This window comes from Numenius arquata, chromosome Z (assembly GCF_964106895.1).
Source record: "Numenius arquata chromosome Z, bNumArq3.hap1.1, whole genome shotgun sequence".
NCBI classification, from domain to species: Eukaryota; Metazoa; Chordata; class Aves; order Charadriiformes; family Scolopacidae; genus Numenius; species Numenius arquata.
The window spans coordinates 635,677-659,546 of NC_133616.1; the positions used below are offsets into that span (position 1 = coordinate 635,677).

The following is a 23,870-nucleotide window of genomic DNA, read 5'->3' on the forward strand; positions in this document are numbered from 1 at the left end:
ATCAATTTTAAATAAAACTGAAATGTACATCATCAGCCTAATGTAGCCCCGGGGATGTTTAATTTCACTAAGCAGATGAAGTTTGTTTTCTTTAGAGTAAAGAAAGAAAATCTTAGAGAAATGGACTGGAATGTAAATCCCGTATTCATTTACCCTGACAAGGACAGTTCGCTTTTACCTACAGCGCTAATTCCCAGCATTCCAGGAAACGTCCTACCAGATATTCTCCACAAATACTGAAGTTTTACTCCTCCTTACAGCACGCCGCCAGTAAACCTTTGCCAAGAACTCGGAAGGCACCACCTGGCCCTGAATGAGACTTACGGATTAATGAAGGGAGAATTAATGAGTTGGCCCGTACGTCTCTCTCTGCTAGTGACATCCAGGCGGCTTGCTAGGAAAGGGAACGGGACCCACGAGAAATCTGACCAGATTTAGAGCCCACGTTAGAAGACCATCCCTGTCCAGGCCACCACGGCGCGGTGACAGCGATGTGCCAGCCGAGAGGGAGAGAAAAACAACAGGAAGCTTAACAATGGTAGGGGAGGAAAAAAAGGGAAAGAAGAAAATCAATAGTAACTGCCTTTGGAGGAAGAAGGATGGAAACGGGCTGTAACAGACAAAGCAAAAAATGTAACAGTTCTAATTGTTGGGCAATCGCTTATCCCGCTCTGATCGCCTGCAGACACCCCATTCCCATTAACATTTGCATAGGGGCTGCCTGCACATGGCACCCCAACACCCGCATTCCCATGCCAGGGACCCCAACACAGGGCCCTGCTCCCTGCAGCCCCCCAGCACCCCCGTTCCCATCCCAGGCATCCCACCACAGGGTACTGCTCCCTCCCTGCAGCCCCCCCATTCCCGTGCCCTCCACCACACTGCAGGGGTGCACCCTCCCTGCTCCCCATGCCCCCCCAGCACCCCCATTCCTGTGCCAGGCACCCCACTGCAGGGCACTGCTCCCTCCCCTCTCCCCCCAGCCCCCCTCGTTCCTTGCCAGGCACCCCAACGTAGGGCCCTGCTCCCTGCAGCTGCCGCAGGCCCCCCATTCCTGTGCCGGGCACCCCATTCCCTCCCCGCGGCCGCCCCCATCCCAGGTGCTCAGCCAGCGCCCGCCCTGACATCTCAGATCAAGACGAATTGGCGCAAACTCCCCATCCAAGATTGTTTTATACCATTTAATTTAGTTTCTTCCCCTGCTTGGCTGAGCACAGCTCTGTTATGGATTTCTATTCTAATGGGCTGCAGCGGGAGCGGGCGCGGGCGGCGGAGCAGATGCTGGAGCCGGGGCGGGGGGATGCGGATCGATGGGCGAGGCGTGACCCCGGCCCCCGGCCCGCGCCGCCGCTCCCGGCACCCGGAGAGGAAGAGCCAACACATGTGCCGCTTCCAGTAGGAAATTAAACGGCGGGGGCACTGGGTGAGAAGGCTCTCCCCCCCCGCCGCCTCGCCATTGATTACGGCGATATGAAGTTAACCCTTCGGCGCATCCCCCATCCTGGCTCAACAGGGCTCTCACCTCGCAGCTTAAACCGGCAAATTTGCTTAGAAATATGGGCTAGTGGTGGGTTTTGTCAGTGTTGGGTTGGAGGTTGGACTGGATGATCTGAAAGGTCCTTTCCAATCTCAACACCTCTATGAAATACGGAAGCAACGGGCACCCACAAGCTGCGTCCCATCCCTCGGATGGGCCAGAGCACCGGCATCACCCGGCAGGCGACGGTAACGAGTCCTCAGCGATGAAGAGGGGATCCATCGGGAAGGCTCTCGGGCCCAGCGCTGAGCCCATCGCTCCCACTGACCCCGCCGCCCCAGCACCCAGATGTCCAGGAGATAACTCTTTGTTAGCCAAACAATAAATTCCAGCCACGACGGGGCGGGAAATGCTCTGGGTGTTTCCTGAGCAATCCGGGGTGCGATAGGCTTCACCCCGCTCCCTGCGGCAGCGCAGGGTCTGCTACCTCGAAAAACCAAACCCAGGAAACTAAACAAAAACCAGACCAAAAAACCCCCCAAACCACCACAGCCCAACCCTCCCCCCAGCAATATTCCTCCCCCAAGCCTCTCGATGAGGTAGGGAAAAATAAACCCTTAAATATTTTTGCCTTTACTTTTTTGATTACTAGCAGAAACACACCACTAATTGCAATGATTTCCTACAAATAAACTGACAGCCGTTTGGGAGATTTTAAAATGAAATAACGTCTCTAAAAGTAGTCCTTTCTACAGTTTCATTTGTCTCATGAAAATTTGGTATTTTCTCACAGCGACGTGCCTCCCTTTAATCATGCTAAAGGGTGACACGGAGATCCATTTTCTTGACAGGACAGTTGATCACCCTATCACAGTAAGAAAATTAATAACCTCAAATAGCCCTACGTGGAAAACAGAAGCTACACCGGTGAAAGGACAAAAACCTTCTACATTTCAGTTGTAAAAATAACAGGCTTCCGGACCCACACGCCACCCGAGCAGCCTATCGTGGCTGGGCTTTCACCCGGCCGGGCTTTCCTGAGACTAAACCACCAACATTAAATACTGCAAAATATCTCATCTCAGTTTTTGAGAGCGAAACATCCCCAGCCGCTCAGAGGAGACAGCTTTACGGATAGCACGGAGCATATTTATGAAGTGTTTAAAATATAGGTAAAACATTTCAGAAGTTTAAATTGTTTAAAAGGCTGCAAGATATTGATTACTTCATTTAAAAAGCAGTCAGAGAGTGCAGCCACGAGGTCAGGATAAATTTAACAGTTTGAAGCACTTTACTAAATAACTCTAAAGATCACATTAATTGGCTTTGCACAGTTCTTGGGTAAAATTAATTTTATCCTAGCTTACAATAAAAGGATTAAAAGACAAATTAAGTTCTCCAGGTTTAACTGGAATAGGAATCAATGGATTTGAATTAAGGCTGAAGGCAGTTTTATGAGAGATGGCCTGTTACCAGATCCCTTCTATCTGTCGGCAGGAGCGTGCTGGTGGGACTCCCGGGCCGTACCGGGTACAAAAGCCTTGCCGGAGTAGGTGCCAGACCCATTTATTATGATTAAACACACCGGCTGCACCCGTGGTGTCACCGACCAGCCCCTGTCCAACAGAACCGTGTCCCAGCCCTGCTCCATCAGCCCTGGCTACCGTCACCAAGAGCCACCCGGCCACAGCCCAGCGAGGGACAACCCAACATAACTAACAATGTGGCCGCCATCACGTCCCCTAATTTAAATGTAATCACTAAGATTTAGTCACAGCATTTAACCTGCATAAAATTCAGTAAAGTGACAAAACCTCGGGACGTTGCAGCAGCCCCTTTTCCATTGTCCCACGCTCCGAGAGAGTCCTCATCGGAGCTCAAATACAGCAGAGGCACAGCACCGGGCTCTGTGGGCTTTTGCAGCAGTAAGTCCGTTAGAACATACAGTATTTTGAAAATATATATCTGAAATGAATAAAACAGCTTGCTCAACACCACAAACGCACTTTCAATCAGATGTGGTAGAGAACTCAGACCTTGCATCCCAATCTTGTACCCTTAAAATATAAGGGTACAAAGGAAACCGAGAACCAAAGCCCTCTGGATGTTTGTCCCAGTTCCTGTTCCCCAGCACTGACCGCCCACAGCCAGAATTCACTGTCTAGAGATGACAGCCTGCCATCGTCACTTGTCCCTCCTGTCTGCCAGGTCCCTCTCTCTGCATTACTTCTGATTGCTTTTCTGTTAATTTATGAAGGGGAGGTTTATAAGTGGGTGGGTTGGGGTAAGGGTTTCCACCCATCCTTCTTCCTTTTCCTCTCTCTTTCAGGCCTGAAAAAATATATAGTTAGTTAAATTTGGAGATTTAGAGAGATTAGATTTGGAGATCACAGTCTACTATTTCCTTACAAGTAAATACATTTACATAACGCTCTGCTTGTGAGCTAGGCAGGAAATAGCAAAAGCCTTTAAGAAAGCTACACACTAAACGTGCCCCGGAGAGATACCCATCCTTACCTTCAACCGCTCCGCATTCTTCAACCAGTCCCAGCCATGCTACAGGTTTGCCTACATTTCTCGGTTTTAAGATTATATACAGAAGAATAATTACAGTAATTTCAGCACCTCCTGAAAGCTTATAAAGCCAGAGAGCTCACAATAAATCAGAACTGAAAAATACTATGAAAAAATAACAATAACGGAGAGCAACCGTGAGGAAAATGCAGAAAGACAGGAGACAATGTGTTTTATCTCACCTTATGAAAAGCGCGGTTACTCATTACTAACCCCACGTCATTAAAAGTACCGTGATTACTGGGAAGAGCAGCCATTCCTGTATCCACAGCTCCCTCCGCTGGCCCCGCAGAGAAGGGTTCCCCAGCAGGGACCGGGCCAGGGATGCTCCGGGCCGGGGGGGCAGCAGCCCCCGCACCCGAGCCAGCTCCTCACAGCTTGTACTTTCAATGCATTACTGAAAAAACAGTGACTCCGTACAGTCTCTTCTCATCGCAGCAGCGTGGCTTAGTTTGGAATAAACACCTTTTTTTTTTAAAGAAAATTAAGCACTTTCCCATCACAACTACAGCAGCAACAAAAACCAACCAAAAAACCCACCACACCCCAAAAAGACAATGTGGGTTTTGGATACAGGTTTTCAGGACACAATTCTTTGCTAAATACACTTCTGGTAAGTCACAGAATGGTTTGGGTTGGGAGGGACCTTAAAGACCATCCAGTTCCAGCCCCGGACACCTCCCCACTAGACCAGGATGCTCAAAGCCACGTCCAATCCGGTTACATCTCAAGTTCTCTATATATATGTGTATATTTGTGATATTTACCTTAGTGCAGACAGAAAGCTCAAATATTTTGTGAAATTATTTTCTTTTCCTCCCACATAAAAAAAATTATCTTCCAACGAAAAAAACTAAAAGACTGCAGCGTTATCTATAGAGAGTTCAAATACACACCTTGAATTAAATTTGCTCAAGAGAAGTACAAGCGCCTTACTCATAACAATTAGTATTTTGAAATTAAATATTTTACTGTATTTTATAAAGATCTCTGCTTTCAAACCATCAGACAGGGAAGACATCCACGTAAAAAGAAATAAAGATATTTTATGAAAATTTCCTGTATATTTTTATCATTTTTGCTGCTCAGGTACGTGTGTTTCAAAATGAGATCTGTGTATGTTTAGATAATGAAAGAGGACTTGACAACACCACTTGAAAATAAATTCAGGTAAGGATGTGCAAAAGAATTGCCCTGGAATCAAAACAAAAGCTGGGGTTTGGGTGTGTGTTTGTTTCTTTGGCTTTTCTTTTTTTTTGTTTTGTTTTGTTTCATTGGTTTAGTTTGCTTTTTCCCTGCCCCAAAGGCCCTCCCTCCCCATTGGCACAAGGAGCTGATTGACTGATAACACCTTGTTATTTTCTTTCCTGGCTGCAGCAAAGAATTTGAAATAATGGAGCATCGTTACTACTGTAAAAACTGGAAGTGTTAAACTTAATTTTTCACAGGGCATCTTATAACAGACAAGTCTAATAACTAAATAGCAGCAAGTCGCATAGCTATGGATTACTGAAAGCAGGACATTTGCTGGTTTGCTTTTTGATACCACGTTCCCTGTGGGATGTCAGTACTGTGGCCCCATGCCGGTTGCCAGCTGCAACAGAGAGAGGGGAATTATTAAACCTCTCCTGGTCAATAGTAATATTTATTAGGTGAGGACGGAGTGTTATTTTTAGAAAAAGATTGTTGCAGCCACCAACAGATTTACAAAAATCGGAAAAAAAAAAAGTTCATCTTTGTTAAACCTTCCATTGAAGACCCTATCTCAAATCAAAGGGTCAGAGCCCACATGCAAATCCCACAGGTTATCCACCTGGAACACCCAAACATGCGCTACTGGAAACCAGCAATGGACTTGTTGATTAAAAATGGTAGTTTTCAGGGGAAGGAAAGCTCTCCGGAATCCGTTCGCCTCCAACCAAAGCATTCCAGAGGCGCGACTGGCAGCCTGAAGGGTTAAGGCGCTGATTTTCCTCTGCAGAGGTGGTGCTATTTTAAGCCAATAGTGTGGTTAAATCCAGCCCACGGCAATCGATACGGCACTGCTCGGCTCAAGGTGAGACCCAATCAACCTGTCGGCAGCGCTGAGGAATCGCCTTTGCAGTACACCCCGAGCGCCAAGTGCCTTTCGGCCCAGAGCTGGGGCATCAAATTATCATTAGCCATCACTCCTTCCTCCCAAGGAGCTGCCGCCCCAAGGCGTTGGGTACCACCAGGCACCAGCGCAGCCCCCGTGCCCGTCGGCACCGGGAAGGGCAGCCCATGCTGCCAGCACGCCCTACCTGGCTTTATCTCCTGACAAAACACCAGAGCAGGGTGTAGGACGGCTCTATCGGTGTTCTCTCACGTGCTTAGGATCCACCAAAGCCCTTCTGCACCCCGCAAAGCTGAAGAGTGCTGCCTAAATCCCCACGCGGTCCCACTAACGCTAGTGAGATGACATGTATTAATTACTCTCATACAGTTATAGATTCTTATCTGGCCTCACTTATTTTTGCAGTAGGAAACACCGACATGCGTGCCAATTAGTACTTTACAACAGGGGTACATGAAACTAACAGCAAACTGATTTCATCCCTGTAACTGCAAACACCGAGGCTGCTGCTGTCAGTCACTGTCTGTCTGCAACATACTAATAAAAACCAAACCACATTTAATAGTTACCCAATACCTGAAGTGAAGCAGTAATAAACTTCACCTTTGGAATACACAGACACAGAGGTTAACCTGTTTTCTCTTTGCAATAAATGTTCCTTTTTTCACCAATGCTTTGTGAACTCTGGGCTGAAAATGTCTGCTTTCAAAAAGCAAGTAAAAAATTAGCTGTTCTCTTCTGTACACGTGTTTCCACTACCAGGTACAACTAAGCAAGCATCGCCTTAAACTACGTTAATTCTGTTCTAAGCCATATAGCCCAAAGGATTTAATAACTTGAGAATTAATTCTACCACAGCAGCATTTGGTTGTTCCATACCACATCCAAGAACCACAGACATCAGTTATGGAAGTAATTATTGTCCCTTTACCTTGCTGTTGCAATTTTTAGATGCAGGTTTGGGCTGTAATTTCCGGAAATCTGTTATTTCTCATCATTACCATCTGCATAAATGAGTCAGAACTTTTTAATTTTTTTTTTTAAATGTTAAATTTTAAATGTTCATTTAAAATGCTCGTTTAACTTTTCAAAATTTGGATTAGAATTGCTTTAATGTCTTTGGAGCATTAAGTCAGTGCCTTAAAACCCTCCCGTTGCCCTGAGCAGCCCGTGCCCAACGTTTCCCGCTGGGAAGAGCAGAGACTCCATTTCCCCACTCTCGGCCCTGCTGGGAAGCATCATCCTCACCCAGGTGGCATTCCCAGGGCTGCAGAGCAGGGAAATACTCCCCTGGAACAGGGACAACAGAGGAGAAAATGCCAGTGAACTGCAGCAGATGGGAATGTGGCTGCAAAATGTACTTGATATATTTTTTCAACATCATTTAATGAGCTGTTAATAAGAGACCATTAAAGAAATTGTTGGGGTTCAGACCTCTCTAGACATAGGTAGGCTTCCATAAAACTGGTAGAGCTGGACCTCACGCTCTGAAGTATGATTATTATTTTATTGAAAGGAACGTTACCGTTAAGAGTAAAACTATTTTACATTATAGTCATTTTGAAACCGAATGGCAACTTTCCTGATGCTTTATGGAAAGATGTTGTTCCTATTGGAAATCAATAGGAAAGCAGAAGAAATTAGATAGCTATGATTTGCCAAGAAATCAATAAGAGATAGAGCAACATCAGAACCCACGTTAACTTTTACATATTAAAATTGGACTCGCGTGTGAACCTGCGCTGTGGGAGCGGGGCTGGGAGAAGGCAGGCAGCGGTGAGCAGCCCCCCACAGCAAAACCGGTCTGTATATAGAAAAATATTAGGGGAAAAGGAAAGCTTCTAGCAGCGCTACGAAGAGGATTTAGACTGAGATGAGGGTTATAACTAATCAGGACTTTTTTCCCCCCAAGTTAAGCTGCAAAGGCAGGCGCAGGGAGCGCTTTGCAGCGCTGCTCAGAGCCCTTCCGTACAGGCTTTGCGCCCCGGGCTCGTCCCGCTAGGAGAGCGGAGGTGCGCACACACCTTCCCGATCGACCCCTGTACCTACGCACAGACAGGAATCCCACTAATACTATGAAACACATATTTTCATATCTGTTTGTTGCTTGTTTAGCAACAGAGAAAGTCTTTAGATCAACATTCAATAGTCATAAAAATTTTATTCAAACTACAGTAGAGTTTACCTTTCAGTGGGATCATCTGAATCAAACAGTGAAACCAACAGGATGTAATTCTCATTTTCTGATTCTCCATCCCCTCATACAGCCGGACCTGAAAAAACGAGCATCCCTTTGAAAGGCGGGTGCCAGTGTGCGCAGGAGCAAGGTGGGAGGAAGCCCCGGGGCAGTGCCACGCTGGCCCTACAGTAGCCAAAGTTTGGCCCTCCGTGGTAGCCAGGGAGCCACAGGACCCCAGTGGAGGGACCCGCGCTGCCGTGCAGCACGTGCCATTTACACAGGGCTTTAGCCAGGGCTCCGCCGCTGAATACAGAACACACTCTATTTGGCTTTCAGTCAATTAAGCTTTAAGCTGTCAGCAAACAAGACTTTTAAGTTAATTTTGAATCACCACAAATCAAGTTGAAGGTTGTGAAAGGGCACGCTCACATGCCGGCATGAAAAAAGGCACTTTAATTGCCTCTGAATAGCTATTTTATGCTGCAATTGGCCTATTGAGTCTTAGATGATCTATTTATTTATCAAAGTGCAAAGACTGGTAAAAGAATGAAATGTATGAACTCTAATCATCTTCTCTCTTGCCCAAGTAGGTAAAATTTAAATTTGTGCTTATAGAAAAGTACTGTTGAAATTATAATCTTTTAACACAGTTCGATATGTTTGCATTATATTTTAGAGTAGTTACAGCTGTTCAAAGTACAGCTGAAATGTGAAAACAAGCAATTTTCAAAACAATATGGCATTGCCTTGTTGGTTTTTTAAAAATTCCAGCAGGTTTTTCATGCTCTATGTAGATAACTAATGTCTTGAACCTGCTAGCTTGAAACCCTGACTATCCAGAAGGAGGTATAGAAAAATGCTATAAAATAACTGCTCTAAATTTCCTACCAGAGCTCTCTCTGCTCTGAAAAAACTTTTGTTTAGAATGAAATGACACCAGAGAGCACCCACAGGAACAGGCCTTCAGAACTGCTCTGCTGCAGTGAATTCCTGCCCTGCAATGACCCTCCTGGGGTACAGACGGGAAACAGCTCATGTGTTGCAAGAAATGGTAAACAGTCATCTCAAACTACACACGTCCAGTAAACAAAAAAAACCCAAAATCCAAACCTCTTCCCAAATTTCAGGAGTTGCTTCCAAGGCTAAAGGAAATCTTAAAGAAGTTGTATGTGACATTTAACAATATATTGGTCATCAAGTAAACGATTCATGTAATAATAACCAGCACGAGCTTCTGGGAAAATAACCTTCCCATGGAAGTTCCTGGACTCCAGTAGTTCTTACCATGACAGTAATAAGGACTGGAAATTGTTAATTCGTGCACGTAGATTTGATACATTCCTTTTATAACCCATGCCTCTTTAAAACTCCACTTCTACACCTAAGAGATTATTCTAAATAATTTTCTTTTGACTATAATGTTCACTCAAAAGCATATGACCACGTTAAAGAAACCGTTACGCTGGAGCGTTTCTGCCCACCGTCACAGAGAAGACAAGCAGCCAGATGAACACAATTAAGGAGTAGACGTTTTCCTAAGACAAAGAGAAGTAACTTTGGCCAAGTTAATAGGATTTTTCAGAGTAACTGCGGCACAAAGGGGCGCTGCACAGAGCTGGAAGAAGACATCTGTCACCAAACCAACAAAAGAATTTCAGACAAGAGTCCCAGATGGATTTTCCCAAAGTACTGAGGTATAAAGCACACACTGGCCCCAAATTCCCACTTTCACACACAAAATGTAACAGTCTAAGGACTGATACCACTTAGACACGTTAGGTGAAGTTTAGTATTAAGCTGTGTACCATCAAATAAGTACAGATATCAGACAGTATACAAAACTAAATGAAAAAGTTCTGTTTTCAACTACAAAAGCAGGTATTTGTAGATGAATGCATGTTAAAACCTGCTTCTCCTGCTACACTAAAGAAATCAATATTTAACACAGCCGTTATTCAAAACTGTACTGTGCGAGATCATGGCCTTCATGTACTACACTGAGTCCATGAAATATGCGATAAAGTAAATATTTTCAAATTTGAAAAGTTCCTTGCTCCTGTGATGTAAGTTGTGGACTCCTAATTAGTACATTGTGATGTAAACGCATAGAGAGACCGCTGAACTTAATTACCCCACCGGAATGCCCACCCTCTGCCTGATTTCGCCCCAGGTGGCACGGCTGCCCACGAGAGAGGGGACAGAGGCCGGGCTGTCCTGTGTCCCCCGCCAGTAGCCCCAGCGCTCGTCCCCAGCCACACAAGCCCTGCAGCCCCAGCTCTGCGCACCCCCAACTTTCACTTTTCACCCCCAGCTTCCACTTTCTACAGCCCCACGGGCTCACACCCTGAAGAAAAACTGATGCTGCTTCCCACAGAGGGCAAACAACGCTGCAAAGCCAGTCACAGCTTAAAACCTACGCATACTGCCTTCTATTAAATACATACATATATAAAAATGTGTATCACTAGCTTTTTCAGCCAAAGTACTTTTAATTTTTTAAAAAATCTACACTAATTTTAGGAATGTCAGTTATTTTAAATTCAATATAAACACAGTAACTGACACCAGGCTGGTGGGTGGGTTGTCCCTGGCCCTGGGGCTGCCCTTTGCCCACTCCTCCCGCTGGGCACCACAGGTCCCAGCTCTGTCATTGCGCTACTTTCCATGAATGCTTCTCCATTAATTACAGACCACCTCGCCAGCCCCCCAGCAAACCCATTTACTTGCATTAGTACTTCCTTAACGAACCCCTTCCCAAGGCTGACAGATGCCGCTCAGCCAGATGTCAGGCCCAGAACCCCTTGCAGAGAGCGGAGCTCAGTGGCCTCTGCGGGGCGACATCTGCTTGGCTGGCAGATGCCCACGGATCTTCGTTGGAAAACCCAGTGTTTTTACATGAATTATGCTTCCTTAAAAAAAAAAAAAACAACCCCAAAAACCCCCCCAGAATTTTACCCGTAATTTCATGTTTCCTTGTAGAAAGCTAATTGCAAACCGTAGGAACCTAGATTCTCAATTAGCTTGGTATACAATTACCTATTAGACATGTTTCTCAAGGTGTTTCAGAAATCCTGTTAGTACACACATTAAAAATTAACTTCAAAAATTAAAATTAGCTGAAATTAACACTAAAAATTAACCTTTACATGTTAAATAACCTGTGTCTGTGACTTCACATTCCATTTTTCATTGTAACAGAAAAGACCAAGTGACAGAGATGAGTCAGGGTGTATCTCCTCTATTATCACCATTAGCATCTGAAAGGGATGAAGTTTTGCTTTAGATGATAAACGCTCACTTTTCTGGTATTTTACACAATAGCCAGTGCATGATATGGTAGATGGCTTTCCAATGAGTGACTAAACACAAATTAAAAGCTGCTTTGATCTCTTGGTGGTGGCCTTTGCAGCTACAAAACTGTGTGACAGGGGCCATGGAAGGTGCCCAGGTCCAGACCAACCTACTAAAAAGCAGCCCAGCAGGAACTTTGTCCAGAGCCTGACTCTTTTGGCACCCGCATTGTGTGGAACAGTGGGCCGCTGGCTTCTTTGCTGGGGACGGCAGATGGTTCCATTTGTTGTGCACCCCACATTTTCAGCAATTTTCTGGCTGGTAACGGGAGGGACGCACTGGGAATGGCACCTGGCGCTCCTGCTTCAAAGAACTCCAGCTCCAGCAGTAAGAAAGAAAACGAAGAGGAACCACCAAAGTAGTCCAGAAGCTCAATATGTTATTAAAAATGTAACAAAAGGGAAAAAAAAAAAGCATAGTAGATGACTTAGCAGATGACTGTCCACAACTTTCAGTTTGTTGGAATATTTTCTTCCTTTACAGTGTAAGCCTTCGAGTAAAAAATTATAATAAACACGGAGAAAAATAATACATCACCCAGGAACTAATTTAAAACTACTTCAAATAGTCAGATGGGACCAAAATCAGAATGTCTAGACAGTGCAGGTAAATAAACATTGCTCAAAATATGAGCAAATGCAGGAAGTCAGAAATGTCTGCAAATGCATCCCATGAGCTGCTGCACTTGAGCGGCTGCGATGGTGGGCTCAGATACACCACCAATCACAAGAAACACAATCCCTGCCCTTACTCCTCTAAATCGACACAGACAAATGCTTCACTGATTAAAGAGCTATTTTTAAGTTTAGAGCGTGGGTTAATCTAGCAATATTTCTTGCTTCTGACTTCACCAATTAAAGGATAGTTATTGCTTTAAAAAAATACTACTCATTATGCACAAAAACAGATTTGTGAATATTGAGAGAAGGGATTTAAAAAATTAAATTTTCAAGTTTACGGACATTTTTCAGGAGCATTCCTAGATTTTATTTTCCATATAACCCTTTGTATGTTCCCTACTGTAACTGCTGGACCTCTCGTATCAGAAACGAGAGTGTCTGTGCAATGCACAAATCGGTCTGCTTCACCGAGACTCCTGGTGGTTTCACAGCAAAACAAAGGGCATTTTTACAGCACGTATTTGCTGCCTTTCACTGTCACAAGGCATTTCCAAACAGCCCTTTCTCTCTCTGTGCAAGGCATCGCCAAGGGACAAGGAGAGGGCTGACCAGCAGCCCTCCCCGCTCCGTGCACCGATGTGTCGCAGCAGCAGCAGGAGAAACAGACCCGACCAAACAGTAACCCTTGTCTCTGTAGCTACAGCAGTGCCCCATCTCCAGCCTTTTGGAAGGACAGAGCCTTAACAATAAATTGCATTTCAATCCATTTCCTACTATCCCGAGCAGCAATTGACTATGTTATATCACAGCGTTTCCTAAAGCAGTAAATGTTTATGTTGGCTCAAGTAAAAGTGCATGAAAATTGTACCTGTTACTGTTTGTTTTTATGAAAACACCAAAACAGAGTAATTGCTCTAATTACAGTGTATTTAGCCTTGTTACCTGTCAGGCCACCTGTTGGAGCATTGTCACTGTACCAGCAAGACAGCTTAAGGAAGGTGTCAGTGCCATGGTTCTGCTCCCCGGGGCAGTGTCCCCTCCTGGGAGCGGGCACAGGAGCAGCCACAGCAGCCTGTGCCTTCAATTTCCCACCCACTGACATTTTATTTTCATACAGCTATTCAAAACAAAGAGTAAAAAACCATGAACTGTTTAGTGCTTTATAGCAGACAACAGATTCTGTAATCAAACAAGTTAGGGGGCAGGAAATCTGTTGCCTAGGGTCGGAAGAAGATGCCAAGGCCATCTAACCCTCTCTCCCCCCGAGCTCTGTCCCCTACATGAAACTCCTCCAAATCTCTCCAAACGGGAGCAAACCCTCCAGAACTCTGGGCTGGGGTCCGTACCCCCCTCGCACACGTGGACGTGGCCCCATTGCTTCAAACAACGGCAAAAGATGGGCCCCAATGAGCCCCAGCACCAACCTCTTCCCAAATACGTACCAGAACTACCTTGGTGGTGTGGTTTTTTTTCCTTAAAGTATCTTGCTCTTCCTTTAATTATTGGGCAAACATATTTGCATAGCTAAAATAAAACTTAAATGCTATCATGGATCCTAAAATAACACTGAAAATATGAATAGAATACAAGTTGCAAAATTGAAACAAAAATTGAAAAAGCCAGTTTACCATCATTATGAATTGCAAAATTTTGACCACTGAGGCCAGTAGATTTTATGCCCAATCAGGAAAAAAATGCTGTTGTCCCCATGTGAATTATTTAAGCAAAACATTTACTTTACTTTTAGTTATCCAGAAGCGCCTTTCAGGCATTAGAGACAGCAATAAATACCCTTACATCGGAACGCTATTCTTGCATGTGTTTTCAGTGCATTTGAAGATGGAGCCAATTTTCTAAAGAACTCCTGTGTGTGTGTCCTGAAACGCTGAAGAGGCACCAAAGTGTATTACCAAAGTATTTTCCAGCAACAGGCTTTGGTGCTTTTCAGCTGGCTAAGCTAAAAGGCTTTCATCTCTAAAAGGACTGACGTGAAAGTGATCCTTTTAAAAAATTATTTGGATAAATGAAAGTATTTGGTGAATCTCAATTTGAACTGAAAAAAATCCCGTTGACCACTGCACAGCAGCATTACTTTGTGCAATCAATAAATATTAGCCTGAGTAGGACCACTACAGAAAGAAGCTGCGTCTTTTTTTAAGGCTAAGGTTAAGTTTAAATTGTCTCAAAACTCTAGCAGCGTAGCAGACAGCTTTCTGAAAGCCTCAGAACTCACCAGTCTGGCACACAGCAAAAACCATACATAATTTGAAACTTACTCCACCAGAGCATCCCATCTTCAGTCTCTTTCCCATGAAATGAACATGGGACACGGAAGGGGCAGAAAGGGTCCCAGATCCCACACGTGACTGTTTCTAACACTGTTGGTGCTAAAGCTTCCAGAAGAAGCCGTAGGAGGTCTCTGAGAGCCAAGGAGATGGTGGATGTTCTGAAGGAGATGCTGAGCTGATGTCTCTGCTGGGGCAATGTGTGTTTCAGGGTATGCCCAGCCCACTCATTACTTTATTTTTATTTTTTCCAGGGTCCATCCTGTATTCCTTGCTGTTTCTTGACAAGTCCTGCACCATCTCCTGGCTGCTAAAGGCATTCCCAGCATCCTTCCTCCCTCCTGCCTATTTCCAGTTGCCTTTTACCCTCAACCTGCGTGAATGCTCCCTCCTTCAGCAGCAGTAACCCTGTCCCAAGCACCTTCAACCACAGACTTGACCCAAAACAGGATCTGTCACACTAACTGTCTTCAGCTCAACAGAAATAAAGAGTTTGCTTTTAGACTTTCACAAAAATCTATACAAAGCTCAGTCAAAATACCTTGGACTTTATAGAGCTTTCACGTTCTACAATCTGCAGTGTGCTCTGCTAAAATACATACCACAATCATTCCAATTCCAACGATGCTGACATTGAGCAGATAGATATTCTCCTTAGGACATTTATAAATAAGCAGGAAAAAAGAATCAAAAGATAACTGCTTATAATTAAATGCATATTTTTGTACGGTCTGCCATTTCAGAATGTGCCTTGATGGACCAGAACTCTTGACTTTACCTGCCAGGTTGGAATAAACTAGAGCAAAGTAAAAAGCGATACAAGTACTGCAGAAATGAAACACACTTGAATTCGATGTGCAACAAACCAGCAGCAAGCACTTATTGAAAAAAACCCCTCAATTCCATCAAGCAGAGTGATGGTAGCACCTTACATCAGATCTTTCACCAAGGTAAATAATTTAAGGGATAACTATAAAGGTTCGTATAAAGCCTTTATTCTTCAAGAACTACAAACTAAACGTGTCGTTCGCAGGCAGACTTAGAAACTCAAACCATATATATTCGTAAAGCAGCCTTGGTATTTCATTTTCCCATGAAAAATACACTATTTGGCAGAAAGTGTTCCACCTCCTCTGCACAGTACCTGATACGGTGAGAAATAACAGATTCGTTACGTTAATGCTCACCTGCTGCGATGTCATCATCAACCAGGTCATGCTCCTCTTCCTGCACTTTCGCTTCTGTCCCCAGTGTATCCGGGCTGGCGCTACTGGTTTGAATGGCTTCCGAGGTTACTCCAGCTAGAAAACAACCGAACACCAAAGTCAGTGATTTCGGTAGGGAATGTTCTTAGATCAGGGGGAAAAAAAAAAGTCATTATCCTTTTGTACAGTGAACCATGGACTGTAACACTATGGAACACAGATAAAGCAGGGAGCAACTATTCCTGGTTTCCCTCCATACTGTAGGCAGACTCCTCACAAGCCTAGCCTTTAAACAGCTCTTCCACGCTGTAAATACCTCTTCTGTATTTTAATTCTCTTTCTGCCATCTTCTAGCATCATTAAAAACATCACATACACATAGTACACACTAACAACTTATTTAGCCACACACATAAATAGCAAAGTCTTTGGGGTCCTATCAACCTATCCTTACTCAATGAAAACTCCCATTTAAATCGATGGAAGTTTAATTAAGTTTTACTCAATTAATCTGGCTTTAAATAAAATTTTTTAACAGAGATATAGGTCGACTAGAAATACATTTGTAAAACCTGACAACAGCATATTTGTTATTATAGACTTTTCATATTTATTTTGCTTTCCTGTGATAACACAGATTATTATTTGAAGCAGGTTCAGAGCTAAAGAAATTTAAGCTGATATCCTTAAATTGTGTCATCTCGTGCTGCTGCCACATTTAAGATTTTTACTTAAAAAGAAACTAACGTGGAAGGAATGTTTACTGAGTGAACTGGATTTTAGGAGTAAGAGAAGTGCCTGTAGTCAGTGCCTGGGCAGGATGCCGGAGAGGAGGTTTCTGCAGAGGCCGAGTGGTGGTGCCGGTGGCCGGTGACAGCAGCCGGTGACAGCAGCGTGGCTGCCTGACATTAATTCACTCCACACCGCCCCGCTCCGATCAATGCTGGCAGCTCCCAGCCGCCCCGCGCTGCCGGCTCCATCCGCATCCCACTCCCACACAAAGGCTGGGGCAAGATAACCTTTTCCTTTCCATTAAAGCTAGAGGAGCCATTTTTCTCTCTGCAGTAACGTCACATATTTAAAGATATCTCTGTCCCCCCAGGGCTCAGCAGACAGACCCGCCACCAAGGGCTGCTTTAATCTGAGGAATGCCTTTGACACTGAAAGATGGCCCTTGTTCTTAAAAATAAGCAGGTAGAAAAAGGCAGTAGGGTTTTTCCCCTTTTGAACCCTCCCTGCAAACACGTCCTCGTGGCAAACGCCCCCAGACTCTGCGGCATTTCAGGGACAACCGAACACTGTGAAAGGGAGGAGCAGACAAGGCCATGGCAAATATTTACAGTCGCATGACAATCTTAGTAGATACAGGATGAAGCTTTGAAAGCTTAACTGTTTTCCTCCCTCTGGGAGCCTGAAAAACACCAACACCCGCAACATCCCTCGCAAGTTTAACTCGGAGCATCACTGACATGTCCTTTCCCATTCCATGGAGGGGCAACAAGCCGACGTGCCCATTTTGGACTTGAAGGCCCAAATAAAACAAAAATTTATTGTTTCCCCCCAACAAGGCGTTGTGAAATGAAACCTAACGTGTCCCAACACTCTGAACTGCAAATCCTGTGACACAGGAGCCGCATCGCCAGCTGGAAGCGCATGGCTCGGAGCAGTGAGGGCCACCAGGGGAAGAAGATCTGCCTGGCTTTCTCCCTGCTCCCCCGCCCCACCATGCACAGGGGGACAATCATCTCTCTTCCATCAGTTAAAAGATTATTAAAAGATAAGCCTGTGCAAGTTTCTCTGCCTTTCATTGCACGAAGACACTGGGACACACGCCAGTCGCTTGGTCTGCACCAGCAAGGTCATGTCCCAGAACTGGTATTGGATCTGAGCACTGATATGGGGAAAATATTTCATCTCTCATTGTTAGTAGCACCCACTCGACTCATTCAAGAGCCGGTTAAATGCAAATGGCAAAGGATCTCATATCAGAAGCAACCTTCTATTAGCAATTACCATGTCTGTTAATTGAAACAAAACCTGTTAATGTGCAAGAGAACTACTATTTCTACATCACGCATGTAAAAACTATTGCGGAGCAGTAATGTGCTGGACACAGAAATATGCTGATAATAGTTTATGCCCATATATCAAGAGGTGAAATTGGAAAAAGTGGAAGATGAAGGAATCAAAGCTGTATTTATCTTTCATGTTTCTTCTCCTTACCTTTCTAGCATAAAACTATACTTTTCAGAAGTTGATTGCATCTGTTTTGGCCATCCTAAATAATCCTTATCCCCTTCAATTCCTCCCCAGACCTTTAAAAATTATGTCAATTTTTAATCATGTCTTACAGTGTAACTAATATATATATTTTACTCTTTACCCACAGCAGCAACATTTGTAGCTCCTTATTTTGTTTCTCCTTTCTGATATCACAAATATTATTCTCCTTCAGAGTGTCGGCATCTTTGTGTATGTTCATACAGACAACACAATTAAATACCTTCTCAGTCCTGCCATTCAGGAGAAGCACAAACTCTGTAACCTGAATTCACAGTTTTCAACACTGTTAATATACAAAAAATTTCCAATTTGCTAGTCATGACCTGTTTGAAAGGTTTTCAGTATCGGCGCTTTCCCCATATCGAGCATTTACATTCAGGTCATTCATTCAGCCATGCTCAGCTGATCCCTCTATTTTCTATTTTCTTCCTGTGTTTTAAGGCTTTTATTGTTCTGTTAGATAAGCACATCCTAATTTAGCGTTAAAACAAATGCCCTGCTCTGATTTGCTAAGGACTGACAGAGGGCAAAGCACGGCTGTACGTGTAATTACTTGTAGTGAATGCATACAAAATACTCAAGTTTTTTCCTGCCTATGGCTGTAGAAGCGCCTGCTGTGCTTATAACCTGAGCACAAACATAAGCACAAGAGGGAGAACAAAATACAACGCTTCCAACCGATGCACGTGTAAAATAGAACTGCGTACTCTACTCTAAAACTTCCAAATGCAATTGTTTAAGTAATAAGGAGTACCAGAAATAACAAACTATTGGAACTAATATGAATTTCCAGTTGTTTTCAAGTAGGTTTTTAACCTATTTTTAATAAGTTCCCTTTTTGGAAGCAGTCAGCCAGCTAAAGCAGGCGCTGCAGAGTGGCTTTTATATACTTCCCCGACACAATTATGTCCGTAACCTTGCACCCAACAAGGTCATTCGGTATCACTCCAGAGAGTGGAAATCAGTAATCATCAACAGCGGCTACAGCAGCTACTCCGCAGCTAGAGCTGTATCTACAAACCAAGTATAACCAGCCTCAGAAGAAGAACAATTAAAAAATCCACCCTAATATACAAAACAGCACAAATATCAAGAGGAATCAAGGCTCTTTGGCACGTATATCCAACATACATTCACTTATTATTCCCCGCTCGGCTGCACATCTAACTGTGCAACAACATCCCCATAATAAGGCAAATGCTACATGGCTGAAGGCTGTAATTAACAGTGGCTTAGTCTTACCAACAAATTCCCAACATCACTTGAAAGTACTGCGCTCCATGTAATTTATGCATTCAATTTAGATTTAATAAGATTATTACACATCTCTCAAAAATCAATTGGCATTTAATAGAGATCTTTCTCTGCACAGAAACTGGATTCTTCACTGGAAAAAGAATCTCATTTTAAGAGACATGAACACCTACAACTTACAAACAAACAAACAAACAAACATTCTCATTCATGAAAATATGCATTTTTACTGGCATTACACGAGGCAGATTTGTTTGGGCATCATTCTACAAGGGCTAGTTTCTCGATGGATAATTGAATGGAGTAAAAGTATCTCCTGGTGCTGACAGGTCTTACAAGAACATACCCTTAGAGTCTGTACAACCTCTGCTTTAATAACAATGAAAATAGCTATATTTTGGAGAAAAATACAACAGATTAAATAGTGGTCAGTAGCTATTGAACTTATTTGGAGAATAATCTTTACCCAACATCTCCCTGCAGCACTTGGCAAGCACTGGCTTTGAACCCCGATGGGGCAGGCGCTGCATCAAAGGGTTAACAGACTGCGATGGACCATACACTGCAGGACCCTCTCAGCATCCTCTTGTACTGCTGGGATGCCCAGGGATCTCTTTAGAACAATTTCTATAATCTAATTATACATTCTTTGAGAAGGAACACAAGTGTTTTACCACTAGTACTTTATCAGCCCTCTTCATTGCAAGTTTCTACCCCAAAAACCTCTCAACTACAGCCTTTTCTATATAACCCTAGATTTTCCCCCCAGAATTTTGCCCCAAATTGTAACACTGTTCATAATTTTGGGTACAAAATGCCTTTTTTTTTTTTTTCTTTATCTAGCAACCAAGTTATTTTGGTTTGACGCAGCGTTACTTACGTGATATAACGCTGTCAATGTACTGGGGTAGGTAGGGAGCCCAGGCATCAATGGTTTCTTTCCGCCCCGCCTGCTCGATTCTTCTCAGTTCCGCGAGCAGCAAGGCCTGGGCAGCTTCTCTCACCTGCGAAGCCAACAGCAACGTCGTGCAGACTCAAATATCAAATAGTTATCAGTGTGCTTTCGGCGTAATTTAGCAAGAACAAAAGAAAAAAACTTCTACAGAAAACTAACCCGAGCTTTTATCAGATCTTCATTTTTCCCCCACCCCTCCCCACCTTACGCACAGAAGCAAAATAACCACCAAGAAGGTTTCTCCCTCGGGGAAATCAGGCTGAACCTTTTGTTTGTTTGACAGGCCACCGCAATTTTAGTTCTCTAGAAGCAGTTTGTAATCACCCTTCTCTACAGCATTCCCAAAGTTGGGTCCAAAATTCCAGATGTCAATGAGTGAAGTTTTTCTAAGCCTCATGAATGTTACGATATGAAAGCAAAACAATCAATCTTAAAGGATTTTTTCCCATGAGACGTACTCATTTACTATGTATTGCAGAAGACTGAACAATGAAAGCAAAGGAAAATATATAAATACATTCATCAATAGACATGTTATTTTCATCTAAAAGATTTAATGCACAAGGAAGTGATTTGATCACGCTAAAATAAAAAATTGTGGACAAACGGAATATAAGCGCGCTGCCCTGACAGCTAAGGATGCCTAGCAACTGGACTCCTGTTGCTTAATAATTTTAATGAGTCTCAAAGTAATTACCCTCCCAGGAAGCCACCTCCCAGTACATCCTATCTAGCTAAAGAACAGGTGATCAGGTAGCAAAAAACCTATTCCCAATTAAGTTCCAGGACCACCGAGGACCCACAGCCCCCGGCCCTGCTCCGTTGCTCCCTTCCCACGTGGAAAGTTGCACACTCAGCACATTTTCTGCCAGACCAGCACAGGTGTAGTCCTAAGGCCCACTAGTCATTTATCAAACACTCCGGTGACAAACCTTTTACTGCCTCCTGTACACATGCTCCAAAAAAAAAAAAAAAAAAATCAAGCAATTCAGCACTCTCTTGAAAAAATACAGGGTATGGTCTTTTAATCCTAATAAGATTCTTAATGCAATCATGGAAGTTTTTAATCCAGTAAGTTCTTTAAAAAATACATACAGCATCCAGAAGGTAAAAATATATATGTATATTTAGACACGATCACTTTTGCAACATTTTGACAGGTTAACTGGAAAATTAACTTACTAGATCTGAAATAAAAGCTGCAGGAACTTGTGTCTGAACCAAATTATAGATTTTTTTTTTGTATTAAGGGAAAATGTGATCAGTAAAGGACAACATAAACCTCCCAAAACCTAGCCGTACAAAATTATTACTGCAATCACCTCCAAGCATCGATCCTGCCACCTGCGAGCCAGCATCTCCAGCAGAGGAGGGCGGAATTTATCCAGTCCCAACAGGTCGGGGAGCATCACGCAGTGCATCGCAGCGAGCTGGCTCCACCCTGGTAAAACACACCACAACGGGGAGATAAACACAACAAACACCCAAGCAATTTTCAGTCTGAAAATGCCATCAAGTAAATTCACACTGGCCACTGGTACACAGGACATCTTCAGGAGAAGGTGGGACAAAGAGGGAGACAAATAAAAATAGAACCAATAGAGCAAGAGAACTGTCTTTTCTGTCATGGGAATCTGGGGCCCACCCCATCATGGGCTGCACCCCGACTTTACAGATTCCAGCTGACCTCAGTGGCTGGAATGTACAGTGCATGTGCCTTCCGTATGGGACAGGAATGAGCTTTTCCAGCTCAGATCTCAAACACATGCAAGGGGCACATGAGACAGCAGCAGACAGCCTTAAATCAGTCCTGATTGAACACAAACATCCCTCTTCCTCCCCAGGCCCTCTCAAAAGGACTTGAGCATCTAGTCAAATGTTTGGATTTTAAACTTGCATCCTTAAGAATACACTCAACGTACACACTACATACCAAAAAAATCCCCAAAACATTATGGCTAATTTTTGGAAAAAGCCTAAGCCATGGTTCTGAGCTCAAGACTTCGAAGCCCTGCTCAAACCATGATTAGCATTATTTATCACAATATTTCATGTCCTAAGTGCAAGTGTGATATAACTCAATTACAAAAACTTAGCATATGAATTACTACAGGAAAGATTACATAGAATTTTCTGTCTGTTTTAACAGGTATGGAAATACGTAGAAGCACGTGTTTGCCTGCTCCCCTTGTCTCTGCATCTAAGCGTGACTCCCCCAGCTTACCTTAGGGCATCCCTCCTACCAGCCTGCAACGGGGGGAGTCACACCCAGGAAAGACAAGCGTGTCAAGCTCAAACAACACGGCTTCTAAAAATGCTTGCAAAGTACTCTACGCAAAACAATTCTTCCAGTATTATGCTCTACGTTGACTTGAGAAACCGTAGAAATGCTTCAGGTGAGCACATAGATCTACATTTTTAGACTGTCAGCAATATTGAGCAGAAAAATCTAAATATTTTAACTAATAGAGCTCGTCATGGTGCTACAAGAAAAGAAATCATTAAGTCAATTTTCCTTAAAGAAAAGTGGATTAAAAAGGGGAATTTCCAATTTAAGAGAGCACATTTCTACTACTTGAGATATATGACAGCAGGAATTTATAGCTAAGTAATAAGGCATAAAAATCCTGATTTAAAGCAGTTTGCCAACAGGGACACAAAGGGGGCTCGTTTGTTTGTGCCAATCTTGTTGGCAGAAAACATTCCTAATAACATGGATAAATATTTATTAGAAAAGATAATCAACCCCAGCACAAAACTCAAGTAGTTTAAATAAACACTAAGTTGTCAGAAGCACACAAAAAAAAATATATATTTAAATGGCACATAACTGATTTGTTTGTTTCATTTTGAAAGGAGCATTACATTTTTAGTCTTTGGATTTGTACCATGGCCTAGAGAGTGCTGGTGCTCTCTCCTCTCGGGAGCAGAAGCCCCATTCCACGCTCATCCCAGCTGGGGCTGAGCCTCCTCCCGAGGAGCGGCTCCCGGAGCTGGAGTTGGGACACGCCACACGCTGCCCGTGGGCATTTCCCTTTCTTACAAGGGGCTGAGATTTTTACGTCAAAAGACAACAGCAAACCCCCCCAAGATCCGAAATGTCATCTTTGACACACCAGTTGAGAATGGAATTTACAGACAGCCTGAGACGCGCAAACGGGATCTGCGCACCCTCTACCAGCCTTAATGCAAAATATACAACCCCCCCCTCCGCCTCTCTTTCTTTGCAAAGAAAAATTCCTACACAGATCAAATTAAAGTCATGTCATAACAATGATAAGGGACATTAGTTGAAAGTAAAAGACAAATAGAAAAAGTGAGAAAAGAATACCTTCATTGACTAAGAAACAGGTATGTAAAGCAGGAGCAGTGTCAGAGCCAGAGTGCCCAGCTTCAGTGCTAGAAGAAACAGCAGGAGCGACTTGCAGAGGAAAGAAGAAGAAATAAAGAGAAAAAAAAACAAAAACAAAGGAAAGTGAGGAGAGCAGCTTCTGAAAAACAGATTAGTATCACTGAAGAATGAAAAACAAAGCTGGAGGAAACTGTGATAATATTAAACTTAAAAAGAAGTCTAGGTTTTACAGGAAGTAGG

At 43.5% G+C, this 23,870-nt stretch overlaps 1 protein-coding gene across 2 annotated transcripts in view; it reads right to left on the reverse strand.

Moving 5' to 3' along the window:
- Nucleotides 1–23,870, reverse strand: part of LOC141476903 (WD repeat-containing protein 7-like) — an 86,834-nt gene that overhangs the window by 43,231 nt on the left and 19,733 nt on the right. Inside the window, exons 16-19 of one of the 2 annotated variants that reach the window (XM_074165810.1) lie at nucleotides 23,610–23,699; nucleotides 21,601–21,719; nucleotides 20,204–20,327; nucleotides 15,769–15,882 (exon numbers count right to left, since the gene is read on the reverse strand). In XM_074165810.1, the coding sequence (XP_074021911.1) occupies nucleotides 15,769–15,882; nucleotides 20,204–20,327; nucleotides 21,601–21,719; nucleotides 23,610–23,699 (447 nt within the window). The remainder of the gene's footprint in view (nucleotides 1–15,768; nucleotides 15,883–20,203; nucleotides 20,328–21,600; nucleotides 21,720–23,609; nucleotides 23,700–23,870) is intronic. The other variant, XM_074165811.1, reaches the window with a different exon arrangement.